The sequence below is a fragment of the Mustelus asterias genome, chromosome 5 (genome assembly GCF_964213995.1).
Source record: "Mustelus asterias chromosome 5, sMusAst1.hap1.1, whole genome shotgun sequence".
NCBI classification, from domain to species: Eukaryota; Metazoa; Chordata; class Chondrichthyes; order Carcharhiniformes; family Triakidae; genus Mustelus; species Mustelus asterias.
In genome coordinates, this window is record NC_135805.1 from 134,390,871 (window position 1) to 134,408,665 (window position 17,795).

At 45.8% G+C, this 17,795-nt stretch overlaps 1 protein-coding gene across 1 annotated transcript in view; it reads left to right on the forward strand.

The window, feature by feature from the left end:
- Window positions 1-16,291, forward strand: part of lgsn (lengsin, lens protein with glutamine synthetase domain) — a 60,375-nt gene extending 44,084 nt beyond the window's left edge. The window contains exons 3-4 of the mRNA XM_078213314.1: window positions 3,579-3,751; window positions 13,819-16,291. Of these exons, the coding sequence (XP_078069440.1) occupies window positions 3,579-3,751; window positions 13,819-15,000 (1,355 nt within the window). The 3' untranslated portion in view covers window positions 15,001-16,291. The remainder of the gene's footprint in view (window positions 1-3,578; window positions 3,752-13,818) is intronic.
- The last annotated feature ends 1,504 nt before the right edge of the window (window positions 16,292-17,795 follow it).

Genomic DNA, 17,795 nt, shown 5'->3' on the forward strand with positions numbered 1-17,795 from the left:
CCGAATGGGTTAACTCTCTACTTGTTTCAAAATGGGACGTGGTAGGTACAGTTTCTCGACTGAATGTCATCGCATCAAAACCCCGTACTCCTGAAACAAAGATTAATCTCTATCTTTCCATTGTTAAGATTAATCCAAATCAAGATTTATCATCAATTTTAAATATCCTGATTCTCAAACATACCTGCTAAAGACTATCACACTCTCTTCACCTACTTCTAACTTTTCAGACACAACATTTTGCCATTTTTAGACCAATGCAGACACAAAGAGCCCAAATCTCTGTCAAATTCTTATCCTCCTTTTTAAAGAATGCTCTTGGCCATTGATCACCTCCAAAAAAATCGAGGAACTTGAGACTTTAGTATCTTATTTTGATTTTTAAAGTGTCTGCATTAGTCTTCATTCTGTTGTTATCTGCAATTCCCAAGCACCCACACAAGGGGGCTCTCGCTCTCACCCACAGCCTGTCTACCGCTCTCTCTCCAATCCAGATCCCTCTCTGTCTCATTTTTAACCTCTTATTTCCCTCTCTGAGAATTTCTCACTGGCTTTTTTCTCTCTATTAATTCTAGCTCTCTCTCCTCTGTCCTCTCCACAGACTGCTGGATCACAGCCTGTTTGACTGTCTGTCTCTCTGTCTGCCCCTCTCTCTCTCTCTGTCTGTCTCTCTTTCTCTGTCTGTCTCTCTCTGTCTCTCTCTTTCTGTCTCTCTCTCTCTGTCTCCCTATCTCTCTTTCTCTTGCTCTCTCTGTGTTAACCCCTTGAGTCCCGCTGTAAGCCCACTCGGGACTCTCACTACTCTCCTGCCCCACCTTTTGGGGACTTCTCGCTTTCTTTTTTATTTTTAACACCTCTTATCACAACCTCACCGTTGTGCCAACTTTTTGTTGGAGTCTCGTTGCCTGATGTGGCACTGCTCTCTCTCTTTTTTTGGAGACTCGTCACCCAGTGGCGCGGCTCCCTCTCTTTTTTGGAGACTCATCACCCAATGGTGTGGCTCCCTCTCTTTTTCTGCTCCCGGACCGATCCGGGGTCTTTCTCATCCCCGATCCTCCGTATTAAGTGCCCCAAACTCCTCATGTCTTCTCCGACCCTCAGTAACACTTAGAATCTTAGAAACCCTACAGCACAGAAAGAGGCCATTCGGCCCATCGAGTCTGCACCGACCACAATCCCACCCAGGCCCTACCCCACATCCTTACATATTTACCCACTAATCCCTCTAACCTACGCATCCCAGGACACTAAGGGCAATTTTATTTAGCATGGCCAATCAACCTAACATGCACTGTACCCCACAACCCCTCGCAGTGATTCAGGAGGGTCAACTTATGATCCTGATGGCCTGACAGGGGCTGTTCTAACTAATTGGGGTGGTCAATATAAAAACATGCTCACCCCCACTTAGGAGTCCTGTCCTGCTGTCTGAAGCCAGTGACATCACCCTGCTCGCTGCACCAATTGTAGTTGGGGCTTCCTCTCGAGGCTATGTATAGCTACTAAAGCTAATACAAAGACTCAAAATACAGTGTACTGATGTTGAAGACGTGACTTTATTTAACCAAATGATCGAATGGGAGAATGATATGAGGAAGACCTGCACTCAAGTATAGAATGTGGGCAGCTGGATATCAGTCTGGAAAACAATGCCCCTTATGAAGGCAATTATAGATTCCCAAAATCATATTGCCCACCTTTCCGGTGGGCATTATCCAGTAAACATTAATACAAATCAGTCAATAATCATCCTGCCATTAACTCCAGCCAATAACGATACACATCCTGACCTAGTGGGATTTCATTTATCATTAATTGCGGATGTTACTTCCCTTCTGTTGCCCAGCAATATGGGACGCTGGACAGTGAAATGATTCCCACCAAAATGAACCCAGGTGGCTCTTGTCCAACCCTGAGAAATTCTTCATGTTTGTTCGCCACCTGCTTATCTCTCGGAGTTGTATGACCCTATTCACAAGGCTAGCACTGGTAGCCATCTTGTTCCCGACCATTGCTGATAGCATTACTGCTTACAGTGAATCCATTGTTCCTTTCCTCTGCCTGTATTTTGTCACTGACTGAAGCTTCACAAAATGTAACCAAAGGCAAAACACATCCATCTTGTAAATTCAAAATACATGTTTTAAATTAGAAATATTTGTTAATTATGCAGAGCTGTCTTCTATGGCAACAGCCCTGGCTGGCTTATGTTCCCAGAGTCCAAGATCATTCATTCTAAAGTTAGTGCTGTGTTAGTGTTCCTAAATCTATGGTTATGTGTTTGTTAGCCTAATTCACCCCCCTACATTAGTGGGATAAAGGAAAAATCAAGGATGTGAGCGAGACTAGATTTGGAGGAACATAGAGATCTCGGGGATTTGTAGGGCTGGATGAAAGATAGGGAAGGGATGAGGCCATGGAAGGTTATATCTTGACATAAATGTTTCAGAAATCAGGTTGAAAAGGTGTTAAAAACCATTTGCCCCATTTCTCCAATTGCAGAAGATGGCAATTAGTCTTGAGCAGGAATATCTTGTCTGAGCTCAAAGGAAGCACTTGAAGCTGAGCTAGATGACTTTCTTCAGAGGCAACCTTTTCCAAAATGAGGGTGCGCTATCTCACGGGATTGGTAGGATTCAAACGCAGGCCCGTAGAACATTACCCTGGGCCTCTAGATTACTAGTCTAGCGACAATGCCACTGCGTCACTGCCCCCATTTAGTTTTTTTAAGGTATGGTAAAGCGTAGAAGTGTTGGGTTCCAATGATTGGTGACTGAGGACTAAAAACAACAACAATTTAATGAATACTCTGAAAGTAACCTCTCTGTTTTAAGTTTTAAGTTTATTTATTAGTGTCACAAGTAGGCTTACATTAACAATGAAAAGAAGTTACTGTGAAAATCTCCTAGTTGCCACACTCCGGTGCTTGTTTGGGTACACTGAGGGCGAATTTAGCATGGCCAATGCACCTAACCAGCCCATCTTTCACACTGTAGGAGGAACAGGCAGCACGGTGGCACAATAGTTAGCACTGCTGCCTCACAGCGCCAGGGACCCAGGTTCGATTCTGGGCTTAGTTACTTGTCTGTGTGGAGTCAGCACATTCTTCCTGCATCTGCGTGGGTTTCCTCCGGTGCTCAGGTTTCTCCCCACAGTCTGAAAGATGTGCTAATTAGGCGCAATGGCCATGCTAAATTCTCCCTCAGTGTACCCGAACAGGCACCGGAGTGTGGCGATTAGGGGATGTTTCACAATAACTTCATTGCAGTATTAATGTAAGCCTACTTGTAACACTAATAAATAAACTTAAACTAACATGACAATTATATAGTCATTATCATATTACTACATTGAGAGAGCTTGTTTTGCACAATATGGCTGCCATGTTTCCTATATTACAACAGTGACCTCAGTTTAAAAGTACTTTGTTGGCTTTAGGTGCTTTGAGATAAAGTGGAAGAGTGAAATGTGCTATATAAAAAAGGGAGGCTTCTCATGAGTTTAAACTTATTGAGCCACATGGCCTTTGTCTCTATTGTAGACGGCATGTAATGTAATAATCTCTCTTTATCTTACAGATAACATGAGAGAGCTACCTATGGATAACAGTGTAACTCTCTCACAAACAAGCACTACTATTGAGCAAGTGAAGCAACAGATCACAAGAGAAGACATTAGGTTCATTCGTTTTGAAGCAAGTGACTTTCATGGGATTTCAAGATCGAAAACGATTCCGTCACGTTTTTTTCAGGTATGGTAAATGTAGAAGTGCTGGCTTCCAATGACTGGTGACCGAGGATTTAGAACAATAACAGTTTAATGAAACTCTGAGCAGTTCTTACATGCTGTGAGCCTGCCCGCACTCCAGGGAGACCCCGTGTTACCAACACGTGACCCTTGATGTACCCACATCATCCCAGCATCCACATGACTACCTGGTCATTTGTCTTTGATTGGACAAGGTAACACACCGATTGAAGAAAGCCACTTAGAAATGTAAGGTCACGCGTTCAGATCCCTTCCACATTTGCGCCGACAATTTAATGTTTCAGATTAACAGTGAACTGACAATCTCTGTTGTGTGATTTTACTTTGTTGTGGGCACAGTGGTTAACACTGCTGAGAACCAGGGACCCGGGTTCGATTCATAGCTTGGGTCACTGTATGTGTGGAGTCTGCACGTTCTCCCTGTGTCTGGGTTTCCTCTGGGTGCTCTGGTTTCCTCCCACAGTCCGAAAGACGTGCTGGGTTGGATGCATTGGCCATGTTAAATTCTCCCTCAGTGTACCCGAACAGGCGCCGGACTGTGGCGACGTGGGGATTTTCACAGTAACTCAATTGCAGTGAGTGCAAGCCTACTTGTGACAAAATTAAAATAAACTTTGAACTTTAAACGTCTGAGCGCAAAGGTTGTGTGCTCAAAACCTGGCCTAGATTCTTCGATCACGTTTGCCCCACCACCCCGCCAGTGGAATGGAGAATTTGGCACTCAGCCAAAACTCCATTCACTGCAGCAGGACCGGAGAATCCTGGATGTTGGACAGAAGGTCATAGAGTCATAGAGGTTTACAGCATGGAAACAGACCCTTCGGCTCAACTTGTCCATGCCGCCCAGTTTTTATCACTAAGCTAGTCCCAATTGCCCGCATTTGGCCCATATCCCTCTATACCCATCTTACCCATGAAACTGTCTAAATGTTTTTTAAAAGACAAAATTGTACCCACCTCTACTTCTACCTCTGGCAGCTCATTCCAGACACTCACCACCCTCTGTGTGAAAAGATTGTCCCTCTTGGATCCTTTTGTATCTCTCCCTTCTCACTTTAAACCTGTGCCCTCTAGTTTTAGACTCCCCTACCTTTGGGAAAAGATATTGACTATCTACCTTATCTATGCCCCTCATTATTTTATAGACCTCTATAAGATCACTCCTAAGCCTCCTACGTTTCAGGGAAAAAGGTCCCAGTCTATCCAGCCTGTCCTTAAAACTCAAGATGTGGAGATGCCGGCGTTGGACTGGGGTAAGCACAGTAAGAAGTCTCACAACACCAGGTTAAAGTCCAACAGGTTTATTTGGTAGCAAATACCATAAGCTTTCGGAGCAATGCTCCTTCGTCAGATGGAGTGGTCTCTGTTCTCCAACAGTGCACAGACACAGAAATCAAGTTACAGAATACTAATTAGAATGCAAATCTCTACAGCCAGCCAAGTCTTAAAAGGTACAGATAATGTGGGTGGAGGGAACATTAAACACAGGTTAAAGAGATGTGTATTGTCTCCAGACAGAACAGCTAGTGATATTATGCAAGATCAGGGGGAAAGCTGTGGCGAGCTGTGGGGGTTACTGATAATGTGACATAAATCCAACATCCCGGTTTAGGCCATCCTCATGTGTGCGGAACTTGGTTATCAGTTACATTATCACTATGTCACATTATCAGTAACCCCCACAGCTCGCCACAGCTTTCCCCCTGATCTTGCATAATATCACTAGCTGTTCTGTCTGGAGACAATACACATCTCTTTAACCTGTGTTTAATGTTCCCTCCACCCACATTATCTGTACCTTTTAAGACTTGGCTGGCTGTAGAGATTTGCATTCTAATTAGTATTCTGTAACTTGATTTCTGTGTCTGTGCACTGTTGGAGAACAGAGACCACTCCATCTGACGAAGGGGCATCGCTCCGAAAGCTTATGGTATTTGCTACCAAATAAACCTGTTGGACTTTAACCTGGTGTTGTGAGACTTCTTACTGTGCTTAAAACTCAAACCATTAAGTCCTGGTAGCATCCTTGTAATTCTTTTCTATATCTTATTACGAAGATATTATTAAAATCTTTTTAAAAATAATATCATTTCTATAATAGGGTGGCCAGAACTGTACACAGTATTCCAAATGTGACCTTACCAATGTCTTGTACAACTTTAACAAGACATCCCAACTCCTGTATTCAATGTTCTGACCAATGAAACCAAGTATGCCGAATGCCTTCTTCACCACTCTGTCCACCTGTGTCTCCACTTTCAAGGAGCTATGAACCTGTACCCCTCGATCTCTTTGTTCTGTAACTCTCCCCAACGCCCTACCATTAACTGAGTAAGCCCTGCCCTGGTTCGATCTGCCAAAATGCATCACATCGCACTTATCTAAATTAAACTCCATCTGCCATTCATCAGCCCACTGGCCCAATTGATCAAGATCCCGTTGCAATCCTAGATAACCTTCTTCACTGTCCACTATGCCACCAATCATGGTGTAATCTGCAAACTTACGAACCATGCCCCCTAAATTCCCATCCAAATCATTAGAATTTAAGGTGGACTGGGTTGGAGAATTCTGGGTCCTATGTCTGGATTGAATGCGAAACCAAACTTACCTCAGCGCAATATTAAAAAATATATGACCCAGCAGATGAGGCATGAATGTCCTGGGCTAAAGTGAAGTTTTCATACTCCAGTGGTGCAATGGAGAACGTGCCTGACATCCATTTCATTATGGTTAATTATGGGATCCTGCTTCTCAATCTCAAAGTAACTCAATATATGCAAAGAGCTTTGAAATGAATTTTTACTATTTTTTGTATGGAGAAGTCCAGGTCAGAAGCCATAGTTCAGGATGTCCCACCTAAGCTGAATACAATATGAGGGAAGACAGGAGAATTTAATAAGCCATGTTTAGGTGACATGCAGATTGTGGGAGCAAGAGAAACTGGAAGGAGGAAGGGAGGTCTCCAACATTGAGGTTCAGAATCATAGAATCCCTATAGTGCAGCAGGAGAACATTCAGCCCATCAAGTCTGCACCAACTCTCTGAAGAGCATCTTACCCAGGCCCACCCACATGCCATATTCTCGTAACCCCAAGCATTTACTCTGCTAATCCCCCTAACCTACACATCTTGGGACATTAAGGGGCAATTTAGCCTGGCTAATTCACCTAATGTGCACATCTGTGGAGTTTGGGAGGAAATTGGAGCACCTGGGGGAAACCACGCAGACATGGGGGAGCGTGCAAACTCCACACAGGCAGTGACCTGAGGGGGAATTGAACCGGGTCCTTGGAGCTGTGAGATAGCAATGCTGCATGAATGAAAATAAATTAATGGAAGCATAAATGAAAGGGCGGTGGCACAGTGGTTAGCACTGCTGCCTCACAGCGCCAGGGACCCCGGTTCGATTCCCGGCTTGGGTGACTGTCTGTATGGAGTTTGCACATTCTCCCCGTGTCTGCATGGGTTTCCTCCAGTGCTCAGGTTTCCTCCCACAGTCCAAAAATGTGCAGGTTAGGGTGATTGGCCATGCTAAATTGCTCCTTAGTGTTAGGGGGGATGTCAGGGGGATTAGAACAAAGAACAATACAGCACAGGAACAGGCCCTTCGGCCCTCCAAGCCCGTGCCGCTCCCTGGTCCAAACTAGACCATTCTTTTGTATCCCTCCATTCCCACTCCGTTCATGTGGCTATCTAGATAAGTCTTAAACGTTCCCAGTGTGTCCGCCTCCACCACCTTTCCTGGCAGCGCATTCCAGGCCCCCACCACCCTCTGTGTAAAATATGTCCTTCTGATATCTGTGTTAAACCTCCCCCCACTTCACCTTGAACCTATGACCCCTCATGACCGTCACCACCGACCTGGGGAAAAGCTTCCCACCGTTCACCCTATCTATGCCTTTCATAATTTTATACACCTCTATTAAGTCTCCCCTCATCCTCCGTCTTTCCAGTGAGAACAACCCCAGTTTACCCAATCTCTCCTCATAACTAAGCCCTTCCATACCAGGCAACATCCTGGTAAACCTCCTCTGTACTCTCTCCAAAGCCTCCATGTCCTTCTGGTAGTGTGGCGACCAGAACTGGACGCAGTATTCCAAATGCGGCCGAACCAACGTTCTATACATCTGCAACATCAGACCCCAACTTTTATACTCTATGCCCCGTCCTATAAAGGCAAGCATGCCATATGCCTTCTTCACCAACTTCTCCACCTGTGACGTCACCTTCAAGGATCTGTGGACTTGCACACCCAGGTCCCTCTGCGTATCTACACCCTTTATGGTTCTGCCATTTATCGTATAGCTCCTCCCTACATTATTTCTACCAAAATGCATCACTTCGCATTTATCAGGATTGAACTCCATCTGCCATTTCTTTGCCAAAATTTCCAGCCTATCTATATCCTTCTGTAGCTTCTGACAATGCTCCTCACTATCTGCAAGTCCTGCCAATTTTGTGTCGTCCGCAAACTTACTGATCACCCCAGTTACACCTTCTTCTAGATCGTTTATATAAATCACAAACAGCAGAGGTCCCAATACAGAGCCCTGCGGAACACCACTAGTCACAGGCCTCCAGCCGGAAAAAGACCCTTCCACTACCACCCTCTGTCTTCTGTGACCAAGCCAGTTCTCCACCCATCTAGCCACCTCCCCTTTTATCCCATGAGATCCAACCTTTTTCACCAGCCTACCATGGGGGACTTTGTCAAACGCTTTACTGAAGTCCATATAGACGACATCCACGGCCCTTCCCTCGTCAACCATTCTGGTCACTTCTTCAAAAAACTCCACCAGGTTAGTGAGGCATGACCTCCCTCTCACAAAACCATGCTGACTATCGTTAATGAGTTTATTCCTTTCTAAATGCGCATACATCCTATCTCTAAGAGTCTTTGCCAACAACTTCCCCACCACGGACGTCAAGCTCACCGGCCTATAATTACCCGGGTTATCCTTCCTACCCTTCTTAAATAACAGGACCACATTAGCTATCCTCCAATCCTCTGGGACCTCACCTGCGTCCAGTGACGAGACAAAGATTTGCGTCAGAGGCCCAGCGATTTCATCTTTCGTCTCCCTGAGCAGCCTTGGATAGATTCCATCAGGCCCTGGGGATTTGTCAGTCTTTATATTCTCTAACAAACCTAACACTTCCTCCCTTGTAATGGAGATTTTCTCCAACGGTTCAACACTCCCCTCCGAGACACTCCCAGTCAACACATCCCTCTCCTTTGTGAATACCGACGCAAAGTATTCATTTAGGATCTCCCCTCCTTCTTTGGGCTCCAAGCATAATTCCCCACTTTTGTCCCTGAGAGGTCCGATTTTTTCCCTGACAACCCTTTTGTTCCTACCGTATGAATAAAATGCCTTGGGATTCTTCTTAATCCTGTCTGCCAAGGACATTTCGTGACCCCTTTTTGCCCTTCTAATTCCCCGTTTGAGTTCTTTCCTACTTTCTTTGTACTCCTCCAGAGCTCCCTCCGTTTTTAGCTGCCTGGACCTAACATACACCTCTCTTTTCTTTTTGACCAGTCCCTCAATTTCCCTGGTTATCCACGGTTCTCGAATCCTACCCTTCCTATCCTTCATTTTTACAGGCACATGCCTGTCCTATAGCCCTAACAACTGTTCCTTAAAAGACTCCCACATGCCAGATGTGGATTTACCCTCAAACAGCCTCTCCCAATCAAGAGCTGCCAATTTCTGCCTAATCCCACTAAAGTTAGCCTTCGCCCAATCCAACACCTTACCCTTGGGACACCACTCATCCTTTTCCATCACTATCCTAAAGCTAACAGAATTGTGGTCACTATTTGCTACATGTTCCCCTACCGAAACTTTGAAGACCTGACCGGGCTCATTCCCCAGTACTAGGTCCAGTATAGCCCCCTCTCCAGTCGGGCTATCTACAGATTGTTCCAAAGAACCCTCCTGTAGGCATTTTACAAATTCCTCCCCATTCAGAGTCCCAGCTCTCAGCGATTTCCAGTCTATACCAGGGAAATTGAAGTCTCCCACGACAACAACCCTATTTTTCCTGCACCTTTCCAGTATCTCCTGACATATCTGTTCTTCCACTTCCCTTGGGCTGTTGGGGGGCCTGTAGTATACCCCCAACATAGTGACTGCGCCCTTCCTGTTTCTAAGCTCCACCCAGAGTGACTCGTTACATGACCCCTCTGAATTGTCCTCCCTCTGCACCGCTGTAATATGCTCCTTAACTAATACTGCTACTCCCCCACCTCTTTTGGCCCCTCCTCTGTCTCACCTAAAACACTTGTACCCCGGAATATTCAGCTGCCAGTCCTGTCCCTCTTTCAACCAAGTCTCTGTCACCGCAACCACATCCAAATTCCTCGTGAGCATTAAGGCCCTAAGTTCGTCTGTCTTACCTGCTACGCATTGCATTGAAGTATAAGCACTCCAGACCCCCAGGCTCAGTGAGGTCGTCCTCCTCCAGAGTTCTCTTCTTCTTTGCCAGCCTTGTCACAGCCCCAAGCTCGTCCCTGTAGGGACGAGGGTAAATATGTGGGGTTACGGGGATAGGACCTTGGTGGGATTGTTGTCAGTGCAGGCCCGATGGGCCGAGTGGCCCCCCACTGTAGGGTTTCTATGATTCTACGATACAGACCCATATCGAAATACTAAGCACAGTTTCTATACAGAGCTGTCTCTCACAGACATTTAACACTCATCAATCCATCATTCTACTGCCATTCTCAAACATTATATAGTGAGTAACTGTCTTGAATTACATTTGAGCTGAACACATCAATGGATGTTAGCACTGGAGTATTTGAGCACAAAATATTTCTGGATCAGGTATAGGAACTGCTGGACAGAAAAGGACCAGGCTCACTCCGGCTTCTACCGCAATGGAAGTTAGAATGACGATGGAGTTGTTGGTCAGTCACAGGACTTAACCTCTATCAATGAGTCTGGAACAGTGGTTAGCACTGCTGCTTCACAGCTCCAGGGACCTGGGTTCGATTCCCGGCTTGGGTCACTGTCTGTGTGGAGTTTGCACATTCTCATCGTGTCTGTGTGGGTTTCCTCTGGGTGCTCCAGTTTCCTCCCACAGTCCAAAGATGTGCAGGTTAGGTTGATTGGCCATGCTAAAATTGCCCCTTAGTGTCCTGGGATGTGTAGGTTAGAGGGATTAGTTGGTAAATATGTAGGGATATGGGGGTAGGGCCTGAGTGGGATTGTGGTCGGTGCAGACTCAATGGGCCGAATGGGCTCTTTCTGTGCTGTAGGGTTTCTAAGATTTCTAAGACTTAATCATGACCCAGCGAGGGAAGGCTTTGCAAACCAAAGGTCCAATGTTATCTTGATAAAAGTAAAATACTGCAGATGCAAGTCTGAAATCTGAAATCAAAACAGAAAACGCTGGAAAAACTCAGTCGGTCTGGCAGCATCTGCGGAGGGAAACAGAGCTAACATTTCGAGTACAGAACATTCTCAGAAGAGTCATAAGGACTCGAAACGTTAACTCTGTTTCTCTTCACAGATGCTGCCAGACCCACTGAGTTCATCCAGCAATGTCTGTTTTTTTTAATTTCAGTTATCTATTTTGTTTCTCTTGTACTTTAATTTATATTAAGAAAGACTTGCATCTCTACAATGTCTTTCACCAACTCAGTATACTCACCAACTTGGAGAGGGTCCAGAGGAGGTTTACAAGAATGATCCCGGGAGTGAAAAGCTTGATGTATGAGGAGCGTTTGAGAAGTCTGGGTTTATACTCCATGGAGTTTAGGAGGATGGGGGGAATTTCATTCAAACTTACAGAATACTGAAAGGCCTGGATAGAGTGGACGTGGGGAAGATGTTTCCATTAGTTGGAGAAACTGGGATCCAAGGACACAGCCTCAGAGTAAAGGGATGACCCTTTAGAACCGAGATGAGGAAGAATTTCTTCAGCCAGGGAGTGGTGAATCTGTGGAATTCATTGCCACAGAAGGCAATGGAGGCCAAGTCATTGAGTGTATTGAGACAGAGATAGACAGGTTCTTGATTGGTAAGGGGATCAAAGGTTATGGGAAAAAGGCAGGAGAATGGGGTTGAGAGACTTATCAGCCATGTTTGAATGGCAGAGCAGACTTGATGGGCCGAATGGCCTAATTGGGTTGCTAGGCCATTTCAGAATCAACCTCATTGCTGTGAATCCTGTGGAGCCCCATGTAAGCCAGGCCATGTAACCTATTGGCATGGTGGCACAGTGGTTAGCATTGCTGCCTCACAGCGCTGGGGACCCGGGTTTGATTCCCGGCTTGGGTCATTGTCTGAGTGGATTTTGTACATTTTCCTGTGTCTGTGTGGGTTTTCTCCGGGTGCTCCGGTTTCCTCCCACAGTCCCTAAAGATATGCTGGTTAGGTGCATTGGCCATGCAAAATTCTCCCTCAGTGTACCCAAACAGGCGGCGGACTGTGGCAACTAGGGGATTTTCACAGTAACTTCATTGCAGTGTTAATGTAAGCCGACATATGATACTAATAAATAAACTATTGGCAAAGATGGCAAATTTCCTTCCCTAAAGGACAGCTGTGAGCCAAATTAAGGATGGGCAATAAATGCTGGCCTAGCCAGCGATGCTTACATCCTGTAAGTGAATTTTAAAATGCATTTTTACAACAATCATTTGCCAATATTGAAGCTCGGTTTAGATTCCAGATTAATTTGTTGAATAAAATTTCACTAGCTGCCGTGGTGGGATTTGAACTTATATCTCCAGCACGTACTGGATTACTAATCCAGGAACAATACCACAATGTCATCATAGAGAATAGAATAGAATCATAGAAACCCCATCGATCTGCACCGACCACAATCCCACCCAGGCCCTACCCCCATATCCCTACATATTTACCCACTAATCCCTCTAACCTACGCATCTCAGGACACTAAGGGGCAATTTTAGCATGGCCAATCAACCTAACCCGCACATCTTTGGACTGTGGGAGGAAACCGGAGCACTCGGAGGAAACCCACGCAGACACGAGGAGAATGTGCAAACTCCACAAAGACAGTGACCCAAGCCGGGAATCGAACCCAGGTCCCTGGAGCTGTGAAGCAGCAGTGCTAACCACTGTGCTACCGTGCCGCCCTTCTTCCCCTAAATTCAGTAACAATGCAAATCAGCTAGGATCTAATTAAATAGTCGAACGGTTCAAAGGCTGAATGGTCTATCCCTAAAGAGGCCAATTAAACACTCCATGTATCACAGTAGTTCTCTGCAGCATAAGGAGATGGTGTTTTGGGGATTAGGAATATTTGAACAGAATCCATTGTAGGTACAGCCGTCAGTGGAAAGCACAGACCCAATGGGTAGAATGGCCTTGTGTTCTAATTGGCGTTCTCTGAGTCTGAGAGAGTGCTGGGCGGCACGATGGCACAGTGGTTAGCACTGCTGCCTCACAACACCAGGGACCCAGGTTCAATTCCCGCCTTGGGCCACTGTCTGGGTTGAGTTTGCACATTCTCCCCCTTTCTGCATTGGTTTGCTCCAGTTTCTTCCCACTGTCCAAAGATGTGCGGGTTAGGTTGATTTGCCATACTAAATTGCCCCTTAATGTCAGGGGGATTATAAGGCAAATAAATGGGGTTATGGGGATAGGGCCTGGGTGGGATTGTTGTCAGTGTAGGCTCAATGGGCCAAATGGCCTCCTTCTGCACTGTAGGGATTCTATGATCATTAACCATCTAATTGTGTAGATACAATTGAATTAGCTCCCAGTCCTGTTTGCCCGAGACATTTACACAATGTTTGAACTCTGTAGGGACATCAAGACAACCCAATATTTTACCAAAAGAGAAAATGCTGGAAAATCTCAGCAAGTCTGGCAGCATCTGTGAGGAGAGAAAATGGCTGACATTTCGAGTCCAGATAACCCTTTGTCAAAGGGTCATCTGGACCCATTTTACCATGTGCTCTACTGGTGACATTAAGACACTTTTAAATGACCAACACTAAATGGTTTTGAATTGCCAAAGAACTGCATGGAGATTAACTCTGTCAAACTTGTGTTTCCTACACAGGAGAAAGTATTTCACGGGGTGCCCCTCCCAAGAGGTTACCTGGAGCTGACGTTGAGTCCAAAGGAAAATGAATTTGATCATCCTAGTTTCAATAGTGACATCCTCTTAATGCCTGACATATCGACCTTCAGAGTCCTCCCATGGGCTGAGAAAACAGCTAGGGTCATTTGCGATTCTTGCTCAATAACAGGCAACCCTCTTCTGACGTCTCCTAGACAACTGGCCAAGCTTCAGCTGAACCAGCTTCGGGCGTATGGCTTCACCTTGCGTTCCTCCTTCACCTATGAGTTTTGGCTTTACAGTTTTGCTCAGACACTAAACACACCGACGGCTTTCCCTGCCGCCACTCTACTGAATAACCATGACCAGAACTTTGTGCAGGAATTATTTGATGCCATGTACGGTGCTGGGGTCGACATTGACAGCTTTTCCTCTTCCCGAGGCCCTGGTCAAATGGAGGTGTCGCTTCGAGCTGAGTTTGGGCTGGGTGCAGCAGACAATGCTTTCACATTCAGGACTGGCGTCAAAGAGCTGGCGAGGAAACACAACAATGCTGCCAGCTTCTTCACCCTCTCCGGCTTTGGCAACTCTGGGACATTCTCCCACTCTCTGTGGGATGCCAATGGGAAGCAAAATCTCTTCTGCGATCCGTCGGCGGCGGCACAGGAGCTGTCGGGCATCGGGAAGAGGTGGCAGGCTGGCTTGGCACACCACGCGGCAGCCCTCAGTTGCCTGGTGGCCCCCGGCCCACGCTGCCGTCAGCGCTACAGCAACGGGAAAGGCGAAGGGGTGGTGGACGTGACCTGTGGGTCCAACGACAATACCTGCGCCTTTAATGCCAAGTTCCATGGGGGCGGAGGAGCCCGTCTCGAAAACCGCCTGGCGTCGGCCGTGGCGAATCCTTACATCGTCCTCGCCGCCACCGTGGCTGTGGGCCTGGATGGGCTCAGGAGGGGGTCATCGGAAAGCGCGACGCGGGCTGCGCCCATTCTTCACCCACTGAAACCCTGTGCCATTCCCGTTCGACTGGAGGATGCACTTGATGCTCTGGAACATGACCACTGCATCCGGAGGGCATTGGGCGAGCCTTTCATCCAACATTTCATTGCTGTCAAACGGTTTGAATTGAAGACACAGACTTTAGATGGCGAGGATGAGAAGTACTTAGAATACTTCATCTAGTAAAATAAATAGGTACATACAATATGTCATAAACATCACATCATATACCACACCATATACCACACATTCTATAGAATATATAGGATACAATGTATAAAATACGAGATACAATAAATCATATACCACAGATACTATGTAACGTATAGAATACAACATATAGAATACAACATATCATATACAGCACATTATATATCACATCCTTTACAGCACATTATATATCAAGTCCTATACAGCATATCATATATCACATCATACACAGCACATTAGATAGAATATATAAGATACAAATTATAATACATAAGATACAATAAATCATATACTACAGATCATATGTAAGTTCTAGAATGCAATATATAATACCACACACTACATATATTGCATATCACTTACAGCAGATCATATTTAATGTATAACCTACAATTTATCAAATGTACTATGCAATATATTCTATACACTGTACAATATATCATATACAGCATATAATGTACAATGTATCATATAAAATAGATCATGCCGCTTTATGCCAGTGTTTCAAAGTAGTCCATTCATAAAACAAGCCCTTATTCTTTAAATTGAGGTGAGCTGGCAGGAGGAGGTAAATCCTGAGGGTTGGAGTTCTTATACTCTTTGATGAGGAATTTGGGTTGTTAAGCGAATCCTTGGGAAGGAATCATTTCCTTTCCAATTGAATTCTGGTTCTGCAACGGAGTTATGGAGCCAAGGATATTCTACAATACTTTTGCAAGTTGTATGATGTAACTTTTTGGTGGACTTTGACTGGTTAAGGAAACAGGGAAGGTTAGGCTCTGTTTTATTTCTTTGTAATTTACTTCTAAGTTATCTCCAATTGAAGAGTGGCTGCGTTTTTGCTTTGATACCAGGGAATATATGAGAAATATTAGACCATAGTTTTCTCCAGGCATTAAGTTTAATAAAACAGTTCTCAAGAGTAATGAAACAAACATAGTTCCCAGAAAACGGGAGTGGATTCTTCCTGTTGCACCCCCGCTGAGTCTTCTTGCCACCATCGTAAAATGGGCGAATAGGATTATTAAAACAAAAACTGTTAAGCACTGTCGTATTCTTTATCTGAACGAGACCTGAGGCAATTCTGTAGACTTGCACGGAATGATGGGAGTAGGTCATGAACATAGATTGAGTCCTGGACTCACATTCAAACTTGGCATTAGTCATACGAAGGCAAGATAAAGCTTTGAAATATTGTAATTGTACAGCACTGACAAAAGTGAGTTGATGCGGAGATGCCGGTGTTGGACAGGGGTGGACAAGATGAGAGATCGCACAACGCCAGGTTTATTTGAAATCACAAGCTTTCGGACCACTACTCCTTCATCAGGTTGAGTTGTACAGAGCGAGTTATACAGAGGAACCTTTTTGAATGGGTACAGCAACCACTGACAGTTAGCATAAGGACAACAGAGTGTCCTGGACACATGGAAAGTACGGGGAATTAGTTACTAAACAATATAGTCCAGGCAGCTGATCAGTTTTATTTATTCATTCTTGGGATGGGGCCATCATTGGCAAGACTGGCATTCATTGCTCACTCTTTGGTGAGCCCTCGCTAATGAGTATGATTGTCCACCTAAGAGACTCCGTGTCATTGGTCAGGGGTTCTGTGGGCCCTTGCGTGGCTGAAGAGCCCCATCCAAGAGCCATATCTCCGACTGCAAGCTTGACAGATGTTTCCAGGAGTTGAGGGCACATTTTCCAACCCCGTTCCCCATGCAGGGAGAGCAGATTTGATCCTTTAGAGGGCTGATCAGTCCCAATTCAGTAGTTAGCTCACAATGTTCCCTCTCATTTTATTTTTGGTGTGTTTGTGGGTGACTTATTTAAATGCCCCCCCCACCTCCCCAAGCTTTTCTGAGCAGCCTTGCACATGTGTGGTAACTTGAGGGGTCAACTTTTGGGTTGTGTGTGGGGATTTGTGGTTTGACTTGAGGGAACATTGCTTGCTATCACGTTTAATAAGGCAGTTAAGAGTCAGCACCATTGATGTGGGACTAGAGTCCAGGCCAGGTAAGGATTTTTGAAGGGTGTGGGTTTTACTGATAAAAACTTCATATTTCAAGATTGTTTGTTTTAACCTCATTATAATTTTCACGTGGCTGTGATGGGATCCGAACTCACTGGGTTAGATCCACCTAGCTGGGTGGTCACAATCCCGACGTCGGCCTCTATTCTGGAACAGCAAGCCGGGAGTGGCTATGGAGGGACATTGGTCTTGATTTCCCTGGAGGTACCCCTTTAAGAAGCTGCCTCTGTGAGCTCGCTCAGCTAGGGACAATGGGTGGGCCAGGGAAGTGGCTGCCTGAAAAGAGGGCCCACAGCCATGTCCCGCTGTCAGCCCCACTGGCAGAGGTGGTGCTGCTGAGGCAGGTGGATGAGAGTGAGAGCCCATCAACATGGATGCTCCTGATGCCCCATCTGTAAGTGTTAGAATGAAGAGGTCCGCAGCAGGTAGAGCCATGCGCCAAGGAGGGATGACTCACAGGATCACTTCTGGCCAGATTAGAGGCGATGCCTTAACTGGGACATGGAAGGTGGAATTTTCCCATCTCACTTGCCACGGGAATCGTAGCAGGCCGGAGACGGACCACGCAAACGTCTGTTGACCTCGGGCAGGATTTTTCGGGTTTGAGGTGAGTGCAGCTGGAAAATCCCGCCTGGAGTCTTTGGCTCCGATGGAGTCTGGCTGCCGGGAGGCCACCGCAACAGAGGGTGAGGCGCCGGGGGGGGGGGGGGGGGGGGGGGTGGCGTCGCTGATGGTG